The sequence below is a fragment of the Trichosurus vulpecula genome, chromosome 7 (genome assembly GCF_011100635.1).
Source record: "Trichosurus vulpecula isolate mTriVul1 chromosome 7, mTriVul1.pri, whole genome shotgun sequence".
NCBI classification, from domain to species: domain Eukaryota; kingdom Metazoa; phylum Chordata; class Mammalia; order Diprotodontia; family Phalangeridae; genus Trichosurus; species Trichosurus vulpecula.
Genome location: NC_050579.1, coordinates 42,950,968 through 42,973,516, shown reverse-complemented (window position 1 = coordinate 42,973,516; position 22,549 = coordinate 42,950,968). Strand labels below are relative to the sequence as shown.

General features: G+C 43.1%; 3 protein-coding genes across 3 annotated transcripts; all 3 read right to left on the bottom strand.

Moving 5' to 3' along the window:
- Positions 1 to 5,967: 5,967 nt before the first annotated feature.
- LOC118856937 (C-C motif chemokine 4-like) lies at positions 5,968 to 7,713 on the bottom strand. Its single transcript, XM_036767496.1, has 3 exons — positions 7,577 to 7,713; positions 6,844 to 6,958; positions 5,968 to 6,393 (listed from the first exon to the last, which is right to left on the bottom strand). Exons 1-3 carry the CDS (start codon positions 7,647 to 7,649, stop codon positions 6,306 to 6,308), a joined length of 276 nt encoding a protein of 91 aa, XP_036623391.1. The 5' UTR covers positions 7,650 to 7,713; the 3' UTR covers positions 5,968 to 6,305.
- Positions 7,714 to 13,468: 5,755 nt separating this feature from the next.
- LOC118857036 (C-C motif chemokine 4-like) lies at positions 13,469 to 15,257 on the bottom strand. The gene is made up of 3 exons (XM_036767628.1): positions 15,013 to 15,257; positions 14,297 to 14,411; positions 13,469 to 13,852 (listed from the first exon to the last, which is right to left on the bottom strand). The coding sequence occupies exons 1-3, from the start codon at positions 15,083 to 15,085 to the stop codon at positions 13,765 to 13,767; spliced, it is 276 nt and encodes a 91-aa protein (XP_036623523.1). The 5' UTR covers positions 15,086 to 15,257; the 3' UTR covers positions 13,469 to 13,764.
- A 5,218-nt stretch (positions 15,258 to 20,475) lies between these two features.
- On the bottom strand, positions 20,476 to 22,162 carry LOC118857044 (C-C motif chemokine 4-like). Its single transcript, XM_036767635.1, has 3 exons — positions 22,046 to 22,162; positions 21,321 to 21,435; positions 20,476 to 20,873 (listed from the first exon to the last, which is right to left on the bottom strand). The coding sequence occupies exons 1-3, from the start codon at positions 22,116 to 22,118 to the stop codon at positions 20,786 to 20,788; spliced, it is 276 nt and encodes a 91-aa protein (XP_036623530.1). The 5' UTR covers positions 22,119 to 22,162; the 3' UTR covers positions 20,476 to 20,785.
- Between the last annotated feature and the right edge of the window lie 387 nt (positions 22,163 to 22,549).

Sequence of the window (22,549 nt, the reverse complement as noted above, 5' to 3'; positions counted from 1 at the left end):
ATGGCCTAGAGGTGCCAAATGAGACAAGCATTTTTAGGCATGTTTAATGTCTTAGACGGCTTTGTTAACTATACTTAATCTGTTACATGAAAGGTCTTCTTCTGGGAAATGTTGGGAGTTAGTGGCTACTGATGGTAATCCAAAAAAGAAATAAAATGCAGGAATGAAAAATTTAAAAAACACACACACAGAGAGCAGAGTGGAAATAAAGACAGGACAAAGCAACTAGCAGGGGAATTTGCCTACCACTGTGATAAACTTAATATATATTTTAAAATAACCAAATTGCAGATTGAGGCACACTTCATGCTCGGCTCTCCCCCCTCCTTTTTTTTCTTCTCTTTTGTTTTTGTTTTTGGGTTTTTTCTTTTTTTTTTTTGGTTCTGTCTCTTCTTTCTCATGATTCATTCCATTGGTCATAATTCTTCTCCACAGCTTGACTAGTGTATAAATTAATTCAATGCGAAGTTATACGTGGTAGTTATATGAGATTCCATGCCATCTTGGGGAGGAAGGGGGGAGGGAGGGGAGAAAATCTGGAACTCAAAATTATGTAGAACCGTGTGTTGTAAACTAAAAATAAAAAAAATAACCAAATTGTATTCAGCAAAAGTTCACAGATTCATACATCCCTCTTTTCTGTACTTCTTTCTATATTCCAATATGAGCATTCATTGATATCTTAATGTTCATAATAAAAAAGGACACAATATAGTCTATACGGGCCATGGCAATATTCTGGCTATGAAAGAAATTAGGACGGACACTGCAATGTAAGTTAAGGGATCACTCCCTTACGGTCAATCGTTTGGCATGGATATACCTTGTCCTGATATAGGCTTGGACTGTGGTTCTTCTCTATGGCTCCCTCCGTGTGATAAGAGTCTTAAGTCACTCTCGCACTCTCATCCTCAGTGTCCTGATACCTGAATGAGACACTTGGAACATGGAGAGATGCAAGAGTGGATGGGGACACAGTAAGGACCAAAGGCACAGAGAGAATGGGAACAAAGGTCAAATGGTACAGAAATGTCTTAGTCAGGTCTCCTCCAGAAGGGACAATAGTATTGTCTGAGCCCTGGGAGAGGAAAGAAAAAGAGAAAGAAAGATGATCTCACCACAGTCTCCTTAGCCAAGAAGGAACAGCAGAGAGGAAACCAGACTGAGGTCTCGGATTCTTCCTTAGCAGTAGGAAGCAAGAGAGGACTTCTCCTTTCTTCATTGAGTTTCATTAAGAAATGAGGATACTGCTCATGCGACTAGTCAGGACAGATTTTGGGGATTTCTTGGCATTCTCCCCTCCAGAAGAGGTAGTGTGGTACAGCGGTTAGGGGCTAGGGTTAGTTCAAATCCAGGCTCTGAAACTTGCAAGCAAACAGTGTCCCTGGGCAAGTCACTCAATCACACTTCTCCTTGAAATACCTCCACTCTCCTCCTTAATCCTTAAACTCCTCTGATCTCTTTCCTGAGATCCACTTCCACATCACCAGCTGCCTGAAGGAACACTACCCTGGAGGTCTGGTTAGCATTTCAAACCCAACATACACCAAGAGCAGAGCTCATTATCTCCCTTCTAAACTCAGCTTCCTTTTCAATTTCACTTTTCCTTTAAGGGTCCAACCATCCTTTCAGGCATACTGGTTTGAAACTTCAGCATTATTCTCAACCCTTCACTTACTATATCCATCCCTCCACAGATTCTCCTGTACTGTTTCCTTTTCTCCACTTGAATGGCCACCAAACTAATCTACTCCCTCCTCATCTCTCTCTGGAGATATTGGAATAGCTTTCTGGTTGGCCCCCTTGCCTTCTCCAAACTCTCATCTCCCCTATCCATCTTCACAGAGCTGTGAAATTGATATTCCTCAAGCTTATATCTAACCACATCACTCACCTCCCCAAGAAGCCTTAGTGTTTCTGTTACCATTCCATATTTCTCTCCCTTGAGAAAGCAGTCCCTCATATCTAGAAGGATCTTTCTCTTTCTCTCCACTTCATATAATCCTCACCATCTTCAAGGCTCCACTCAAGTGCCACCTCCTACAAGAATCTATTCCTGATTCCCCCAGTAGATAGTGTTTGTTTCCACCCCCTGTAATTACTGTAAATTGATTTTGTAAATAGATTTCCAAATTTACTTCTCTGGCTCCATACAGTTTCCTTCCATTGGACTATATTCCATTGAACTATAAAGTCCTTCTGGGGAAGTATTGTTTTATTTTTGTCTCTGGGACTTCACTACCTAGCACAGTGCTTAGCATACAGTAGTCACTTAATAAAAGCTCATGGAACTCCAATGAATGCTGTAGAGGGGATTGCTGTCCTGGTTGAAAGATTGGGCTCATTGACCTCAATGGTTCCTGCTAACCCTGCATTTCTCCAATTCTACACTTCCTTGAGAAACCACATACATACAATTATAATAACTAACCTTGGCACTATAGAAGAGTTGAGAAAATGCACCAACACTCTCCATTTGTGGAGATGGAGGATTTGGAGTGTTGACTGTTGAATAAACTGCCAGATATGGTGGACATGTTGGTGAGCTTTGATGAACTTTTTCTCCCTTCATTTTAAAATCTTTGCTGCAAGTGCAACTCACTGGGGAAGAGACATTTAGAAATGTATGATGTTAAAAATGTGTTAATAAAAATAAGATTCAACAGTGAGAGAAAAGTACAGACATGCCCTTTGGACTTCATTGTTTCTGAGGCCATGAAAAGCTTCCTACATTCTTAGAGATACAAAGAGATTCACTCTTATACATTGTACTTACCATTTCAGCCCAGCCTGACGGAGTAGACAGCCTGCTAGTATTGACATCAAATAGCAGTGTTTGAACCCTGTCTTGGACACTTCCCAGCTGTGTGCTCATAGGAATATCATTTAATCATCTTTCATCTCCTTAACAACCTATCTTATGCTCCAGGCAGTACCAGGAAAATGAAAATGCTATCCACAAACAGCTCCCACCAATAACACACAATCAAAACAATAAAGGATAATAAAAAGCCATTCCCTCAATAAAGTGCATGACAGTTTAAAAAACATCTTCTTCTACCCCATCATCTCATGTAAACTTCAAGGCAGCCATAAGGGATAACCAAGAGAGAAAGCTTGAATGAATGGCCCAAGATCACACAGCTAATGCCCAGCAGAGCCCACGTGGGAATGCCAAGGAGGACTGGATGCATTACACACACATTAGTTTATGGTCCCCACTACAACCCTGTGAGGTGATATGTTAATATTATACCCATAAGACAAAGTAAGAACTTGACACACAAAGAGGTGACAAGGCTTGATGAAGACTTTGTGTTAACTCACTCTCCCCTAGGTTTCCTCTCCTCTGGTGGAGAAAATATTATCTTCACATTAGAGTTGGGAAAAACTAAAGTATAATTATTAGTGATTTGTTCAAAGATATCCAGCTAGAACTTCTGACAAGGCTTCAGAGATAACCAAAGGGACAATGAGGAAGAAGAGGCAGAGAGAAGCGAAGGAAGTCAATTGTGACAAGTTCAGTCCACCTGGGGAAAATGCAGGGCATAGGAGCAAGAGGTGGAAATGATATTAGTGCATTGTGGGAGGAGGAATAAGGAGGCCAGTGTCCCTGGATGGTAGAATGCATGCAGGGGATTAAAGTGTGAGAAGACTGTGAAAGGAAGAGGAGGCCGAGTTAAGAAGAACTTTAAAAATTGAATAGAGGATTTGATATTTGGTCCTGATGGTAATAAGGAATTACTTTGGAAAAAAAAAGGAAACAAAGAAAGAGGGAGGGAGGGAGGGAGGAAGGAAAAAAGGAAAGGAAGGAAGGAAGAAAAAAGAAAGGAAGGAAGAAAAGGAAAGAAAGAAAGAAGGTAAGGGAGGAAGGAAGGAGAGAGGGAGGAAGGAAGGAAAGAAAGAAGAAAAAAGGCATTAATGAAAACCTTTATAAAAGACAGAGAAGAGAATGAAGAAATTCCAGAGGGAGTCACCAAAAGCAGAGTTTCCCTACCATTGTCATAAACTCAACACATACTTTAAATAAAATCTATATGTAGCTGAAATTCACAGATTCGTATACTATCTTCTCCATTCTCTGCATATGGAAAAGTTCACACATGTATTATTCTAGTGTTCAAAATAAAAAAGGAAAAATAAGTTTATGAAGATCAAGACAATTTCTTTCATATCAAAGGAATTCGGGGAAAAGCTACTCTGTAAGTTTGGAAACCACGGTCATAAGGCCACTGGTTTGGCTTGCAGAAATCTGTCTTGTCCTGTTAAAAGCCTGGCCTGTTGCTTTTCTTTATGCCCAAGGCTTCTCCTTCCTTCCTGTACTGAGAGTCATAAGTCATCCTCCCACTCTCAATCTCAATGACCTCAGTGAACTGAAGTGCATAGGATAGAGAGATCCAAGTTTGGGTAAGGACCCAATAAAGACTGAAGCCACACAGAGAATATATTAAATGTTAGAGCAAACCAACCCTCCAGAAATATCTGAAGTCACATCTGGACTGCAGGAAACCTTGGTGCTGCTTAGTCTCTGGAAGAGGATGGAGGGGGAGAAGGCAGGAAAGTCTTACTCCATACCGAAATGGGCAGGAGGAAATGGGACTGCGGTCTTGGAGTGTCCCTTAGCAGTAGGATGACAAAGCTGGCCAGATTTTGTGGATTTCCTGTCCTCTTCCCCTCAAGGACAAGTAGTATGTCTTAGAGGGCAAAAGGCTGAACTACTCAGAAAGTCAGGGGAGACTTGAGACAAGGAGACCAGAGAGCTGGCTATCACTCACTTTAATTAGGGTGGGGGGACTGGATTAATTTTCTTCATCTTCAGCCTAACCTTACAAAAATCCAGAAACATTGAAAATGCATGCCTTGGCTTACTTTTTTTTTTAACTCTAAAGCTAGGACAAAAAGTCAGGTGTTGTGATTTGAAATCCAGATTGGCCAGTTTGCTCTAGGTTTCTCCTCCAATGACAAAAATGATTTGTAGGTTACCGTTAAACTGAAATCCATCTAGAGACCCAGAATGAGTAGGTGACTTACCCATGGTCCCATAGGTAATGAAGCCAGGATTTGAAACCTGACACTCTGACTCCAAATAAAAACATTCTTTCTGGTGCTACGCCTTTTGAGACAATGCTCATTCTCATTACTTCTTTCCTAGTTTTCTCCTGCACTGTCCTTAGTGATTCCTTGGAAAAACTCCTGTGCAATAATTATTTTCTGCTTATACCCTGACAATATCACAGGATCACAGAATTTGAGTATTGGGAGAGATCATAATCAACTGGTCCAAAAGGTGACTAAAAACATCCCCATTGTCACACTCTCTGTAGGTGGTCACCTAGCCTCTATTTAAAGACCTCCAAGGGAATCCACCACACTCCCCACTACGATTTGGACAGCTGTAATTGCTAAGAAGTTTTTCCTAATGTCAGACCTAAATCTAGTTCCTTACAAATGCTGGCTATAACCCCAGGTGCTGTCCTTGGGGCTCAAAGAGCACAGATCTATATCCCCCCACAGAACTTCCAATACTTGAAGACAGAAATCATATTTAAACTAGATCTTCTCTTCTCCCCACTAACCATCCCTAATTCTGTCAACTCATCCTCTTGGTGCTCTGGACACTTCAACTTCTTCCTCTCAAGTCCACCCTAGACATTCTCCAGCTTCCCAATATTCTACCTAAAGTTGGGATTACAAAAATAACCACAAGACTCCGCATTTGGTCTGAAAGACCAAAGAATATTGGGACTTACTTCTCTATTCCGGGAAGCCTACTTCTCAACCCAGGAGATTTAATTTTGGGCTTCCCCATCAACCTCCTGACTCAAAACACGATGACTGTCTACCGAACCCCGGAGCTTTTGTAGAAATACTGTTGTCTGTAAATGCCACACCCATCTGGTATGACCATGGCAGAAATTGATCTCCTAAACCTACTTCCCCAAAGAATATTGAAAACACAGCAAAAAGTTAATGCTTTAGAAAGTTTTATTCTGAAATCTTTGTCCAACGGATATTCATGGAATCCACAGGTGACCCCAGGACTCAAAGGAACAGAGGCTAAGCTGCCAAGAAAGGTCCCCATGGGGGACAGATGTCTTCCAGAAGTAGAATAATAGTGCTAATAAATAACCAAAGTGGCCACCAAATAATTTACATAAATAAATAAATCTCACAGATAAGAATGAATTACAATGGGGGAGAGGATATCCTAAAGGCTGGAATTTGGGGAAATTGCATCTGCCTCTGGAATTCCTCAGCTTGGTCCAATTCCCTTTAAGAGTCATTGTCCAAGAGCCCTGAGCCCCTCAGTTCAGCTCCAGGTCTTCCACATAGCTCTGAACCCAGGCATCATTGGGGTTGGCACACACCTGCCGGCCTCTTTTGGTCTGGAACCTGAGAAGGGAGAGAAAGAGGGATGAGAGGTCACAGAGAGAAATGCTTCTTTGTGTTCCCCCTAGGTCCAGCACTAACCACTCCTTGTACATCTCTAGAGGGCGGTGAGGAACAGTTCTCACCTCTGGCAATATCCCAAAAGCCCTTCTGAGTCATTCAGATTCTCTCTAGAGGCCTATTCAGTGGAGCGTGTCTCAGGAAGACTAATATTAGCATATAATCCCTGTTTCTTCTGTTTCTCCCTCCTCCTTGGGTGAGCAGCTCCCATTTTGCTCCATGGAGAACCCAACCTTCCCCAGGGACTGCTTGGGGAATTTCTTTCCCTTGTAACCTCGGTTTCCACTGAGTGGCCTGATTCATTGATTTCACCAAGTTGCCAAATGGCCCCATTTCCCCTTGCCATCCTCTCTCCCTGGATCCCCTCAAGACATTCAGTGGATAGATACTCACACCACAGCTGGCTGGGAACACAGGCTGCTGGTCTCATAATAGTCTGTCACAAATTTTCTTTGGATTTGTTGGCTCACATAGGAGAAGCAGCAAGATGTGGGAGGGTCAGAGCCCACTGGAAAGAAAGGGGAGGCATGAGATTAGTAAGGTCATATAGTCACATCTTTCATTCTTTACCTGCTGACTCCATCCCAAAGACAAACTCAGAACTAGGCACACTGGGAATGTGATCCCTCCTGCCTCCCTTACCCTGCTTCCCTCCAGTACCAGGTATGATTTTCATTGTGCCTGCAGGAGGATCAGACCTGCTGTTCCCTTTCATCACTGGGGATATTTTGAGGAACCCTAGAGTGGGGGTAGGGAGACTAAAAGGGATGTCAGAGACCTGCCCATCCAATCCCTGCCTTTTGCCCAGGAAGCCACTTGCTGGAGATCACTTGGGTAATTAGGGGCAGAGCCAGAATGAGAACTTAGCCAGACACAGAATCCGGTCCAGTGCCCTTTCTCCTCTCTTGTCTCATCTCCATATCACATTTAACCAAGATATACTGCAAAGGACACATTAATGCCTTCAGGTTTAAAAGGCATAGACATCTTTCCTGCTCCTGCTCCTGCCCCTCTCCACTCTCACAGATCCCTATGATCAGACTAGTTTCATCTCCTTTCAGAGTTCTGTCCATCTTATTACCACAGCCTGGGCACAGCCACAGAGTGAAAGAAAAGGAACACTTACTTGGTGCAGAGGATGCCAGAGAGCTGAAGGCCATGATCAGGAGGATGGAGAGGGCAGCCACAGAGACCTTCATTGTCCTGAGAGGAGAGAAGAGTCTTGGAGGAACAGAGCACAAGCTAAGAGACTCTAGAGTTCTGTGTCTCTGTCTCATGTGCGGGCCCTCTTTTTATAGGGGTTTCTGGGAGGACTCAGAGAGAAAGAAGGAACCTAAAAGGAGTGGAAACTCCAGTGGAGAACTGATGTCATGGTAGGAGTTCAAAACTAAAAAAGGAACCCAGGAAATATAAGGTTGGTGTCAAGAAGTGAGGTTCTCTCCCCCAGTGCAGCTTCATCGAGGGGAAAGAAGAGGGGGATGGAGAGAGAGGTGTGCATGTGGGGGGTGGCAAGTGTGCTAAGGAGGAAGTGGTGAACTTGATTTAACAGTTGATGGATGAAACCTATGCAAAGACAAAAAAGAGTTTCGTCAACCATTGATATGAAGAAGTATTCAATATGACCTTCATGCTGCTTTGATATCATAACTGCCTAGATCTTAGGATTGTAAATTTAGGGGTAAATTTAGGTGGTTTAGATAAACACTCTCATTTTCCAACTAAAGAAACTGTGGGTCAGAGAGAAATGACTTGTTCAAGGTCACATTGATAGTCAGACACAGATCCTGGAAATGTTCTCCAGTTTGTTGACTTCACATTTTATACTCACAGAAAATGGTCCATACAGAGAAACTACCTCAGGTTCTTCAAGGGCACTCCTTGGCAAGTTTCCTGTAAATGATGGAAATGAGCAAGGCAAAGAAAGGAGGACTCCTGGTCTTGGCCCATCCTTTCATCTGCTTTCTTGTGTGATTATTTTAACACCTTACATTTATATAAAGATATTAACAATGATTATCTCATATCATCTTTACAACAACTTTATGAAGTAGGCAGGGCTGGTATTCTTATCTCTGGTCTATTTATAAGACTTGACATAAAGTAGATAGAGTCCTAGGCTTGAAGACAGGAAGATCTGTGTTCAAGTCCCATCTCTGATCTTTAACCTCACAGCGCCCCTGGCCAGCATTCTAGTCATATCATTTGTGGAACAGTTGCTATACAATTACCAGTTATTGTTAAATGGTTTCTCCAAATTTTAATAACCAGGAAGTGACAGATTCAGGTTTCAACCTTAAGCCTTCTGACTTCAGGCAGGGTTTGAAAAAATTATGGGGCAGATATCCATAAGAGAGTAGACAACCTGAGATTCTTTGGCAAGGTGTGTACATATGACACAATGATATTTTAAAGTACACAACTATCATATATGCAGTCACATCCATTTTTATCCAATGGAAATGAAATTGATGTTAAAGAAGAGAAAACAAGTTGTGGGGGGAAGATGGAGATGGGTGTGAATACAATGTGACTATTTAATGGGTTCAGAAGTGGTGGGGTAAGATAGGCATCTCCTTCAATTTTCCTGAAATTTATTTGAGATGTAATTTTCCTATCCAGGTCTGGAGTCAGCAGACCTGGGACCAGATCCAGAATCCAAGAGAGGCAGATCTCACTACTAGAATCAACTGGAAAAAGACCCCTCTCTCAGGTCATAGCTGGTGTTGGAGTAGAAAGCTAAGGATGCTTCTCCTTCAAAATCTGTGATCTAGGCAGTTATAATATCAAAGGAGTATGAAGGCCATGCTGAATAATCCTTTAAATCAATAATAATTCAAATAAAAAATCAATAATAATTCATATAATAATCAAAATAATGAATAATAATTCAAATCAAAACAATCCTTCAAATCAATGGGGACCATCTCTCTCCTTCCTATTTCATTTTGCATTTCTTTCAGCAGTTTCTGCTGCTCCCTCAAGTTTATCACAGCTCCCTCATTACATTTCTCATGCCACTGCACACACATCTCTCCCCTCTCCATCCACTCTCCTCTTTCCCCCATGATCAAACTGCCCCAAGGAACTAAACCTCAGCCCTTGACACAGGCTTGCATTTCCTGGGATCTTTTTTCAGTTTCCAATTTGCACCATGACATATGCAGCTTCTTGGCGTAGGCGATGTGAGATATTGTTCTAAGCTTCATTTCTCTCTGGCTGCTTTCCAGTGTTTCCAGTACTTTTGGTCACATACAGAATGCTCACCCAAGTGGGTGATTTCCTTGGGTTTCCTAAACACTCTGCTGTCACATGCACTTGTTTCTTTTTCTGAGTGAAATAAACAGAACCTGGAGAAGAGCTAATAAAATGACTGGAGCATTGTCAATGAAACCCAATTAGAATGACTCGAGAATGCTAATCACTGCAGTGAGTGATCCTTCCAGCAGAAGACCAAAGATGAACACTGTTCCCAACTTTTGATGGGGAGGTAAGAGACTAGAGATGCCAAATGAGACAAACTTTTTCAGCTCTGGCCAACACTTTTGCTGTTAGATGACGCATGATCTATTATATAGGAGGATGTCTTTGGCGCAACTGACAACAAGGCAAACATGGAAAAAATAAAGGAAAGAGCAACAAGAAAAATTGAGAGGGGAAAAGAAATTCTAGAAAGAGAAACAAGCAAGTAAGGGAGGTGATTTCCCATTGTGATAAACTTCATATATATCTAAAAGCACTAGACTAAACTCAGTAGAAGTTCAAAGATTCATACACCCTCCTCTTTTCCTTTCTTCTTTGCATATTGAGATGCTTGTATTTGTTGATATTTTGATGTCCATAATAAAAAAGAAGAAATTAGTACTGTGTGTGGGTCATGGTGATTTGGGATTCGATCTGACCTAAATTGGGATATCACTTCCTTATGGTCAGTGGTTGGGTTTGCAGAGCCTAATCTTGCCTTAATATAGGTCTACCCTGTGGCTCTTCTCTGGCCTCAGGGCTTCTTCTTCCTCCCTCTGCTGAGAGTCATAAGTCACTCTCCCTTTTTCTTCCTCAGTGTTCTACAACCTGAAATGAGTCACACAAGACACAGAAATGTCCAAGGGAATATGGGGACCCAAAAAGGAAATGCCACATGAGTATGTTCTCAAAAAGAGAAATAAAGTCTCAGTGCTACAGTAAAGCCATAGAAATATCTTTGTCAGACTTTCACTAAAATGCTGGAACCCTGGGAGAGGAAGGGAAAAGAGAAGCAATGAAGGTTTCACTACAGTCTCCTGACTCAAGAGAGCCAGCCTCTACTTCCTAATGCAACCCTGGGAAAATCATTTGACTTCTTCTGATCTTCAACTTCCATCATCTGTAAAATGAAGGGGTTGGACAAGGTAACGCTAAGGACCCTTCCAACTCTAAAGCCTGCAAATCTATGCCACTTGATATGTGCAATGTACAGAGATTCACAACTTTTCCAGGGTTGAACACTATAAAAACTAAAAATCCAATTGAGCAGCCGCCATGTCCCAAATATGACCTAAAAACAGCCCATGGAAGCACAGATTATCTTTTTTGTTTCAGGAATGGAAGAGGAAGATGAAGTTTTTGTTCCTTTGAGCAATATAAACCCACCCTCTGCAAGAAATTCTAACCTTAATAAGTAATATGACCTAATTTTGAAGAGTGAGCAACACTTAAAGCTGAAGGAAAGTAACAAGAGAAAAAAAGTGATAGCATGTACCTCAAATGGATGTAGGGAAAGAAAAAGGTTCAGGGATATCCCAGGAAAATATAGGAGAGAAATTGTCATCAGGGCCACAATGTTTTCATACAAATTGAATCAGTAATTATTTATAGAACATCTATTATGTGCAAGTCTTTTTGTTTTCCCTTATTCAAAGATGAGGAATATTGTTTAATTTGCTTCCAATCTAGCAGATTAAAAAGTATATGAGAGGCAGTCTTAAAAGGAAAAAAAAATTACAAAATTGTAGGACCCAAGAAGGAAGAGGGGAGAGAAAACCAGACGGGTTGAGCATTCCATTTATCAGTAGGAATCAAAAGAGGACTGCTTTTCTCCTTGAAATTCAGAGAGGAATGAGGATCCCACTCACATAGCAAGTCAGGGGTAGTTTTGTAGATGCTGACCATTTCCTAGCTAATCCTTCAGATTCCCTGAGTTTTGGTGAACATTTTGCCCTTCGTTTTAAAAACTTCCTTTCAAGGCACGAGCATAAGAGACATTTAGAAATGAATGGTGTAAAATACCCACTGAAAATAATAAACTTGGATTGTAAAAGGAGACCCAGAAAAGTACAGAGAGGTCTTTGGGCTTCTCTGGTTGTTTCTGGGCCCATTTTGAGAGTCCTCCAACTCTTAGGGACAGGAAGGGATTGATTCACCCTCATTCCCTGTGGGGCCATTCCAGCCCAGTCTGGTAGAGTTGGCAGGATGCTGGGATTCAAAGTGTAGAGCAGTGTTTGAATCCCAGCTTGGAATTTCCTAGCTGTAAGCTAATGGGAAAATCAATTAATTAATCTCTCAGAGTCTCCGTTTCCTCATTAATCAAATGGGGATAATCATACTCCCTCTCTCTATTTCATATGGATTGTAGAGAGAAAAGAGTCCTTTGGAGACTTCAAACCCCCTAAGAAAGGAGCTCTGGACAAGAGGATCAAGGACTGGGAGCTGCAAGGAACCTCAGAGGGCATGAAGTTCAGCATGGATGAATTGTCCTTCCCGATCCTTTTCAAATCCCCCTTGGCATTTCATCTCCCCAAGAACCCTCTGGTGCAGGCAGGGCGGGAAGAAGCGGAACACTGCCCAATCACATCTACCAGCAGTTAATAACAAACAACAAAGGAAAACATACAGCCTTTGCTTCAATAAAGCTCTTTACAATTTTAAAAGCATTTTCTTCGACCTTATCTCGTGTCAGCCTCAGGGCAGTCTTAAGGGATACCCAGGGAGAAAGTTTGAATGAATTGCCCAGGATCACACAGCTAAGACCTGCAGAGGCCAAGTGGGAATGCCAGGGAGGATTGGATGCATTTCAGGAATTTACATGTGCATTAGTGGATAGAATACTGGACCCAAAGTCAGGAAGACTCATCTGCCTAAGTTCAAATCCAGCCTCATCCACATGCTAGCTGGGTTAATCTGGGCAAGACACTTAACTCTGCTTGCCTCAGTTTCTTCATCTGTCAAATGAGCTGGAGAAGGAAATGATAAACCACTCAAGCTTCTCTGCCAAGAAAACCCAAAATAGGGTCATGAACAATCAGACATGACCAAAATGACACAACAACAACAGCAACAACGTATTGATCTACTTCAAAAGATGACTGAAAAAAATCTCTGCGATCATGTCCTTTGTGGGTGGTGACCTAGCCACTGTTTAAAGAACTTCGTGGGAGAGGGAACCCACCACAGTTTGACACAGCCCATTCCAGTTTGTCCGTTTTTCCTAATGTCAGACCCAAGTTTAGGTCCTTACACATTCCACCCCTTGCTCTTGGTTCCATCCTTGGGCCCCAGAGAGCACTAATCTCCACTCTTCCAAAGGACAGAACTTCTAACATGTGAAAACACAATCATGGCTGACATGGCTCTTCTCTTCTCCCCACTTCCTTCAAATCATCCTCTTGTGAGTCTAGACACTTCACATCATTGGTTGCCTTTTTCTCAGCATTGTCCACCTTCCAAATGTTCTTCTTAACCTGTGGATACTGAACACAAGACTCCCTGTGTGCCTATCAGATCAGAACAGTAGAAATATTGCCTCTTTATTCCTAGACGTTTGCTTCTCAACATGGGAGGAGATGGGATTTTTGGAATCTCCATCACCCAGCCGACTCAAAGTGAGATGGCAGCCCACTGATCCCACCTTCGTTGTCAGGTGACGCCATGCCAATCTTACACGATAAGAGCAGAATTCCCTCTCCTGAACCCTTCACGCCCAAATAACATTTGAAACTACAGCAAAAAGATACTATTTTCAAACATTTTATTCTGAAATCTTCGTGCTACAGATAGTCATGGAATCCAGCAGGTGACCCAAAGGACTCTTAGGAAGAGAGGCCAGGCTGCTCATAGAGGTCCACATGGGGAACAGTTGTCTTCCAGAAGGACAAATAGCGAGAAAAAATACCCAAAGCTACCACTAAACAATCTACATGACTAAATCTCACAGAGAAAATGAATTTTTATGGGGGAGAGGATTTCCAGAAGGCTGGAGTTTGGGGAGATTGCATCTGACTGTGGAATTCCTCAGCTTGTCCGTTATCCTTTCAGATCCATCATCCAAGGCCCTTGAGCCCCTCAGTTCAGTTCCAGGTCTTCCACATAGCTCTGAACCCAGGCATCACTGGGGTTGGCACACACCTGCCGGCCTCTTTTGGTCTGGAACCTGGGCAGAGAGAGGAGGACAGATGAGAGGTGATGGAGGGGAAGATGGTTCTCTGTGTTGTCCCATGGTCAGCACTGATCACTTCCTGCACATCTTTGTAGGACCATGAGGAGCAATCCTTACCTCTAGCAGCATGTCTCAGGCCTTTCTGAGTCATTCGAGTTCTCTCTGGAGACCTGTCCAGTGGGGAGTCTCTCAGGAAGCCTCACCTTGGCATATAATTCCTGTTGCTTTAGTTTATCCCACCTCCTTAGGTGAGCAGCTCCCATCTTGCTCCATGAAGAACCCAACTATTCCCATGGATAACTTGAAGAACTTCTTTCCCCTATAACCAGGGTTTTGCCTGAATGGTCTGATTCATCCATTTCACCAAGTTGCCAAATGGCCCCATTTCCCCTTGCCATCCTCTCTCCTTGTACCCCCTTTCAGTAGATAAATACTCACACCACAGCTGGCTGGGAACACAGGCTGCTAGTCTCAAAATAGTCTGTCACAAACTTTCTGGGGAACTGTTGGCTGACATAGGAGAAGCAGCAGGAGGTGGGAGGGTCAGAACCTACTGCAAAGAAAGGGGAGGCATGAGATTAGTAAGGTTGTAGGTGCACACCTTACATTCCTTAGCTACTGACTCCATCCCAAGGACAAACTCAGTACTAGGGACACTGGGGATGTTATCCTTCATGTCTGCCTTATCCTGCTTCCTTCCAGTACCAGGTTTGATTCTCATTGTGACTGTAGGAGGATCAGACTTGCTGTTCCCATCCCCTTAGGGGATCATTTGTGGAAACCTGAGGTGTGGAAACTAGAAAGGGTGTGAGAGACCTGCCCATCCAATTCCTGCCTTTTGCCCAGGAAGCCACTTGCTGGAGATCATTTGGGTAATTAGGGGCATAGCCAGAATGAGAACTTAGCTACAGAATCCAGTCCAATGCCCTTTCTCCTCTCTTGTCTCATCTCCATCTAACATTTAACCAGGAAATACTGTGAAGGGCAGGTTAACATTTTCAATTCCAAGGGCATAGACATCCTCTCTGCTCCTGTTCCTGCCCCTCCCCACCCTCACAGATCCCTATGATCAGACTTATCTCCTGTCAGGGTTCTATCCAGCCTATGACCAGAGCTAGGGCACAACCACAGAAAGAAAGAGGAGGCTCACTTACTTGGTGCAGAGGAAGCCAGAGAGCTGAAGGCCATGATCAGGAGGATGGAGAGGGCAGCCACAGAGATATTCATTGTCCTGAGAGGAGAGAAGGCTTTGGGAGCAGAACACAAGCTATGATACTGTGGAGGTCTGTGTCTCTTTCTCTTGTGTGGGCCTCCTTTTAATAAGGGTTTCTGGGAATACACAGAGAAAAGGAAGGGACCTAAAAGGAGTAGAAATTCTGGTGGAAAGCTGATATCACGGTAGGAGTTCAAAACTAAAAAGGGAGCTCAGGAGATGTAAAGCTGGTGTCAAGAACTGAGGTTCTCTCCCCTAGTGTGGCTTCATTGGGGGGAAAGAGGAGGGGGGATGGAGAGAGAGGTGTACATGTAGGGGGTGGCAAGGGTGCTAAGGGGGAAGTGGTGAGCTTGAGCTAACAGTAGAGACAGATGAAACCTATGTAAAAACAAATAGGAGAGTTTTGTTGACCATCGATATGAAGAAGTATTTCAACATGACCTTCATACTGCTTCACCAGCCTATATCTTAGGATTGTAGATTTAGAAGCAAAAGGATCCTGGGGGGTTTGGATGAACACTCTCATTTTCCACCTAAAGAAACTGTGGCTCACAGAGAAGCGACTTGTTCAAAGTCACATTGGTAGTCAGAAGCAGATCCTGGAAATGTTCTCAGGTTTGTTGACTTCTCATTTTTATACTCACAGGAAATGATCCATATAGAGGAACCCCCTTGGGTCCTTCAAGGGCACTCCTCAAAAACTTTTGTGCAAATGGCGGCCATGAGCAGGTCCAAGAAATGAGGCCTCCAGGTCTTGGCCCATCCTTTCAGCTGCTTTCTGGTATGAAGATGTTAACACTTTACATTTGTATTACTTTAAGGATGCAAAAGGTTTTAACACTGATTATCTCCTATCATCTTTACAATTACCTTATGAAGTAAGGAGGGTTGGTATTCTTATCTCTAGTTTAAATCTGACACTTGACATAGAGTGTTTAGGGTCCTAGGCTTGTAATCAGGAAGGCCAGGGTTCAATTGCTATCTCTGAACATTATTAGCTCTGTGATCTTTAACCTCCCAGTGCCCTGAGCCAATACTCCAATCAAATGATTTGTAGAATAGTTGCCATACAATTACCAGTATTCTTAAATGACTTGTCCAAATTTTAATAACCAGGAAGTGAAAAATTCAGGATTCAACCTTAGGCCTTCTGACTTAAGGCAAGATTTGATGAAATTATGGGGCAGAGCCCCATTGGAGAGGAGGCAACCTGAGACTCAATGAGGAGGAGTGTAAGGTTGCTACCATGACATTTTTTAAGTACACAACTATCATATAGACTAGGGGTGGAGAACCTCCAGTCTTAATGCCACATGTGGCCTTCAAGATCCTTGGTTGAGGCCCTTTGAGTCTAAATATTACAGAACAAATCCTTTCATTAAAGGAATTTGTTCTGTGAAGCTTGGATTCAATGAAAGGGCCACACTTGAGGATCTAGAAGGCCACATGTGGCCTCAAGGCCCCAGGTTCTCCAACTCTGATATATACCATCACATCCTTTTTTTATCCAATGGAAATGAAATTCATGTCAAAGACATGACCAGATGTGGGGGGAAGATGGAAATGGGTGTGAATACAATGTGACTATTTAATGGGTTCAGAAGTGGTAGGGTAGGCCAGGCCATGTTCTTCAATTTTCCTGAAATTTGTCTAAGATGTAACTTTCTTATCCAGGTCTAGAGTCAGGAGACCAGGGACCATGTCTAAGATCTGCCTCTCTGTACTGGAATCACTTGGAACAAGGCCCCTCTCTCTGGGCCACAGTTAGCATTGGACAAGACAGCTAATGGCCTTTCTCACCCTAAAGCAACAGTCCTAAGATCCAGGCAGTTGTACTATCAAAGTAGTATGAAGGCCATGCTGAATAGTCATGCAAATCAATGGTGACCATATCTCTCCTTCTTCTTTCATTTTGCATTTCTTTCATCAGTATCTGCTGCTCTCTCAAGTCTATCACTGCCCCCTCAGCACCCTTCTTCTGCCACTGCACACACATCTGTCCCCTCTCCATACACTCTCCTCTTTCCCCCATGATCAAACTGCCCCAAGGAACTAAATCTCAGCCCTTAACACAGCCCTGCATTTCCGGGGTTCATTTTTCAGTTTCCAACTTCCCCCATGACACATGCAGCTTCTTTTTGTAGGTGGTGGGAGATATTCATCTAGGTATATGCTTCATTTCTCTCTGGCTGCTTTCCAGTGTTTCCAGCTTTTTTGGTCACAAACAGAATGCTCACCCAAGTGGGTGATGTGCTTGGCTTTCCTAAACACTCTGCTGCCATGTTCCTTGCTTCTATTTCTTGATGAAATAAACAGAACCTGGAGAAGAGCTAATAAAATGACTGGTATGTTGTCAATGAAAACCAGTTGGAATGGCTTGATAATGCTGATCACTGCAATGAGTGATTCTTCCAGCAGAAGACTGAAGGTGAAGCCAGTTTCCCACCTCTTCGCATGGAGGTGATAGACTGAAGATGCCAAATGAGAAGAACATTTTCACCTCCGGCCAACACTTCTGCTTTGTTTCCTTAAATACAATTTATTATATAGGAGGACGGCTTTGAGACCATTAATAGCAAGGCAAAAATAGGAGAAATAAAGGAAAGAGCAACGATTGAAAACTGAAGGGGATAAAGGAATTCTAGAAGAAAACACAAGCAAGGAGGTAATTTCCCATAGTGGTAAACTTAATATATACCTAAAAACACCAAACGATATTTAGTAGAAATTCACTGACTCAAATGACCTCTTCTCTTTGTTGATATTTTCAGTTTTAAAACACAAAAGATGAAATTAATAACATGTGAGGGTCATGGTGATTTGGGAGACACTCCGACGTAGGTTTGGATATCACTCTCTTATGGTCAGTAGTTGGGTTTGCAGAGCCTAACCTTGCCTTAATATAGGTTTACCTTGTGGCTCTTCTCTGGCCCCAGGGCTTCCTCTTTCCCCGTCTACTGAGAGTCATAAATCGCTCTGCCTTTTTCTTCCTCTCTGTCCTACTACCTAAAATGAGTCACACAGGACATAGAGAGATCCAAAGTAATATGGGGACCCAAAATCGGAATGCCACAGGAGTATGTCCACAAAAAGACAAAGAATTAAAGGTTCAGTGCTACAGTAAAGACATATATAGATCATAGTCAGACTTCCACTGAGGACTGGAGCTCTGGGAAAGGAAAGGAAAAGAGAAAGAAAGAGGGTCTCACTACATTCTTTTGGCCCAAGAAAGAAGAGGGAAGAAGAAAACAGAATGGGATTTAGCATTTCCTCTTATCAGTAGGAATCAAAAGACGACAGCTTTTCCCCTTGAGTTTCAGACAGAAATGAAGATCCCACTCATATGACAAGTCAGGTCTGGTCTTGTGAATTTCCTGTCCTTTTTTTCCTCCACCACAGGTAGTGTGATGTGGTGGTTAGGGAGCTGAACTTAGAGTCAGTTAGACTGAATACAAATCCTGCCCCTGATACTAACCAGCAAACAAGGTGTCCCTGGGCAAGTCACCCAATCATCTTCATCCTTTAGACACTGACCTTTTCCTTTCCTAATCCAACTTTTTCCCCCTTCATTTTAAAAAGTTTCTTTCAAGGCATGAGCATAAGACACATTCCAAAATGACTGGTAGAAAATATCCATTGAAAAAACAATAAAATTGAATTTTAAAAGAAGACCAATTAAAGTACAGGCACCTCCTTGATCTCCTCTCTTTTTTTTCACCTGTGGCCATTTTGAGATCCTCTTAACTCTTAGGGATAGAAAAGGATTGATTCACTCTCATTCCCTGTGGGGACCATTCCAGACTAGCCTGGTAGAGGTGACAGTATGCTGGCATTAAAAGGGTAGAGAAATGTTGGAAACCCAGCTTGGACAATTCCTGGGCGTATGCTCATGGGAAAATCAATTAATCTCTCAGAGCCTCAGTTTTCTCATCCATCAACTGGGGATAATTATACTCCTTCCTCCTATTTCACATGGGATGTTGAGAGAAAAGTCAGTCCTTTGGTGACTTCAAAACCTGCTAACAATGGGAGTTCTACACTAGAAGACCAAGGATTTGGTGCTGGAAGGAACCTTAGAGGGTGTGAAGTTCAACAAGGCCTTGTTTTCCTTCCCAGTCCCTTTCAAATCTCCCTTAGGATTTCATCTCCCCAGGCAGGGTAGGGAGAATGGAAACACTGCCCACCTACAACCACCAGAAACTAATTAAAAAAACAACTAAGAATAATAAACAGCCTTTCCTTCACTAAAGCTCTTTCCAGATCTTAAAGCATGCTCTGCTCCCCCTGTTAACTCATGTCAGCCTCAGGGCAGTGTTAAGGGATAGAAAGGGAGAGAAAGTTTGAATGAATCGTCCAAGATTACCCAACTAATGCCTGACAGAGGCCAAGTGGAAATGCCAAGGAGGACTGAATGCATTTCAGGTATTTACACTTGAACTAGCGGATAGAGTGCTGGGCCTTAAGTCAGGAAGACTCATCTTTCTAAGTTCAAATCTGGCCTCAGACATTTAATAGCTATGTGACCCTGGGCAAATCACTTAACCCTGTTTGCCTCAGTTTCCTCATCTGTCAAATAGCTAGAGAAGGAATTGACAAAGCCCTCCAGTATCTCTGCCAAGAAAACCCAAATTGGTGTCAAGAACAATCAGACACCACTGAAATGACTCAACAACATACTGATCGACATCAAAAGGTGATTGAAAAAACATTCACATTATCACATTCTTTGTGGGTAGTCACTTAGCCACTATTTAAAGACCTCTATGGGAGAGAGTACCCACCACAGCTTGTTGTAGTCCATTCCAGTTTGGAAAGCTATAATTGTTAAGAAGTTTTTCCTAATGTCAGGCACAAATTTGGGTCTTTAAGGGTCCTTGGTTCCGTCTTTGGGCCCCAGAGAACACAAATCTCAATTCTTCCAAAGGACAGAATTTCTAATACTTGAAAACAGAAATCATGGCTGACATGGTTCCTTTCTTCTCCCCACAGACCATCCCTACTTCCTTCAAATCATCCACTTCTTAATCTAGGGACTCCACATCATTGGATACCTTTGTTTGAACATTCTCCAGCTTCCAAAAGTCCTTCTTAAACTCTGGATACTGAATGCAAGACTCCCTGTGTGGTCTTATCAGATCAGAGCAGGAGGAACATTGGCTCTCTATTCCTAGAACTAGGCTTCTCCAGATGGGAGATATTGGAATTTTTGGAATCCCCATCAACCAGCTGACTCAAAGTAAGATGGCAGCCCAATGAGCCCACAAAGCTATTACAAAACCTTTATTTTCCAATTATGCCACAACAATCTTATATGATAACAACAGAACTCTGCTTCTTGAACCCCTCATCCCCAAAGAACATTGAAACCACAGCCAAAGGGTACTATTTTCAAACATTTTATTCTGAAATCTTTATGCTACAGATATTCATGGAATCCAGCAGATGACCCAAAGGACTCTTAGGAAGAGAGGCCAAGCTTGCCATAAAATTTCCCATGGGGAACAATTGTTTTCCAGAAGTGAAAACAGCAAGAACAAATACCAAAAGTTGCCACCAACTACTTTACAAAAATTCAATCACACAGAAAAGAATAAATAATGATGGGGGAAATGATCTCCAGAAGGCTGGAGTTTGGGGAAACTGCATCTGCCTCTGGAATTCCTAAGCTTAGTCCATTTTCCTTTCAGATTCCTCATCGAAGCCTCCTGAGCCCCTCAGTTTAGCTCCAGGTCTTCCACATAGCTCTGAACCCAGGCATCACTGGGGTTGGCACACACCTGCCGGCCTCTTTTGGTCTGGAACCTGGGAAGGAAGAGGAAGACAGATGAGAGGTGATGGAGGGAAGATGGTTCTCTGTGTTCTCCCCATATCCAGCACTGATCTCTTCCTGCATATCATTGCAGGGCCATGAGGAACAATCTTCACCTCTAGCAACATCTCTCAGGCCTTCCTGAGTATCCAGGTTCTCTCTAGAGACCTGTCCAGTGGGGAGTCTCTCAGGAAGCCTCACCTTGGCATATAATTCCTGTTGCTTCAGTTTCTCCCTCCCCCTTGGGTGAACAGCTCCCATCATGCTCCATGGAGTACCTAACCTTCCCAGTGGACCACTTGGGGAACTTCTTTCCCTTGTAAGCAGGGCTTCCCAAGAATGGCCTGATTTATTCACTTCAAATTTCCAAATGGCCCCATTTCCCCTTGCCATCCTCTCTCCCTGGATCCCCTCAAGACATTCAGTAGATAAATACTCACACCACAGCTGGCTGGGAACACAGGCTGCTGGTCTCATAATAGTCTGTCACAAATTTTCTGGGGAACTGTTGGCTGACATAGGAGAAGCAGCAGGAGGTGGGAGGGTCAGAGCCCACTGCAAAAAAAGGGAAGGCATAATATTAGTAAGGTCTTAGGTTCACATCTTACATTCCTTAACTGCTGACTCCATCCCAGGGACAAACTCAGAACTAGGCACTCTGGGAATGTGATTCCTCCTGTCTGCCTTAAACTGCTTCCTTCCAGTTCCAGGCGTGATTCTCATTGTGCCTGCAGGAGGATCAGACCTGTTTTTCCCATACCCTTAAGGGACCATTTGTGGAAACCTGAAGTGAGGGAACTAGAAAGGGTGTCAGAGAGCTGCCCATCGAATTCCTGCCTTTTGCCCAGGAAGCCACTTCCTGGAGATCACATGGGTAATTAGGGGCAGAGCCAGAATGAGAACTTGGTCAGACACAGAATCCAGTCCCGTGCCCTTTCTCCTCTCTTGTCTCATCTCCAACTAACATTTAACCAGCATATACTGTCAAGAGCTGGTTAGTATTTTCAAGTCCAAAGGCATAGACATCCTCCCTGCTCCTGTTCCTGCACCTGCCAACCCTCAAAGATCCCTATGATCAGACTAGGCTCATCTCCTGTCAGGGTTCTGTCCATCTTATTATCACAGCCTGGGCACAGCCACAGAGGGAACGAGAAGGAACACTTACATGGTGCAGAGGATGCCAGAGAGCTGAAGGCCATGATCAGGAGGATGGAGAGGGCAGCCACAGAGACCTTCATGATTCTGAGAGGAGAGAAGGCTTGGAGGAGAAGAGCACAGGTGAAGATACTCTGCAGGTCTGTGTCTCTGTCTCATGTGTGAGGCCCTCTTTTTATAGGGGTTTCTGGGAGTATCTGGAGAGATGGAAGAAACCTAAAAGGAGTGGAAACTCCAGTGGAGAACTGATGTCATGGTAGGAGTTCGAAACTAAAAAGGGAACCTAAGCAATGTAAGGCTAGTGTCATGAACTGAGATACTCTCCCTCAATGCAGCTTCATCATAGAAGAAAGAGGAGGTGGGACGGAGAGAGACGTGTGCATGTGGTGGGGTGGCAAGTGTGCTAAGGGGGAAGTGGTGAGCTTGAGCTAACAGTAGACAGATAAAACCTATGCAAAAACAAATGGGAAAGAGAGTTTTGTTGCCCATCGATATGAAGAAATATTCAACATGA

Bases quoted from the DNA above. Each gene is read 5' to 3' on its own strand.
- LOC118856937 (XM_036767496.1), bottom strand. From the start codon at position 7,649: ATGAAGGTCTCTGTGGCTGCCCTCTCCATCCTCCTGATCATGGCCTTC. The intron at 6,959-7,576 runs GTAAGTGTTCCT...CTTTCTTTCCAG, and splicing joins TCTGGCATCCTCTGCACCAA to TGGGCTCTGACCCTCCCACA. The intron at 6,394-6,843 runs GTGAGTATCTAT...CTCCCTTCTCAG, and splicing joins TGTTCCCAGCCAGCTGTGGT to GTTCCAGACCAAAAGAGGCC.
- LOC118857036 (XM_036767628.1), bottom strand. From the start codon at position 15,085: ATGAATATCTCTGTGGCTGCCCTCTCCATCCTCCTGATCATGGCCTTC. The intron at 14,412-15,012 runs GTAAGTGAGCCT...CTTTCTTTGCAG, and splicing joins TCTGGCTTCCTCTGCACCAA to TAGGTTCTGACCCTCCCACC. The intron at 13,853-14,296 runs GTGAGTATTTAT...CTCTCTGCCCAG, and splicing joins TGTTCCCAGCCAGCTGTGGT to GTTCCAGACCAAAAGAGGCC.
- LOC118857044 (XM_036767635.1), bottom strand. From the start codon at position 22,118: ATGAAGGTCTCTGTGGCTGCCCTCTCCATCCTCCTGATCATGGCCTTC. The intron at 21,436-22,045 runs GTAAGTGTTCCT...CTTTTTTTGCAG, and splicing joins TCTGGCATCCTCTGCACCAT to TGGGCTCTGACCCTCCCACC. The intron at 20,874-21,320 runs GTGAGTATTTAT...CTTCCTTCCCAG, and splicing joins TGTTCCCAGCCAGCTGTGGT to GTTCCAGACCAAAAGAGGCC.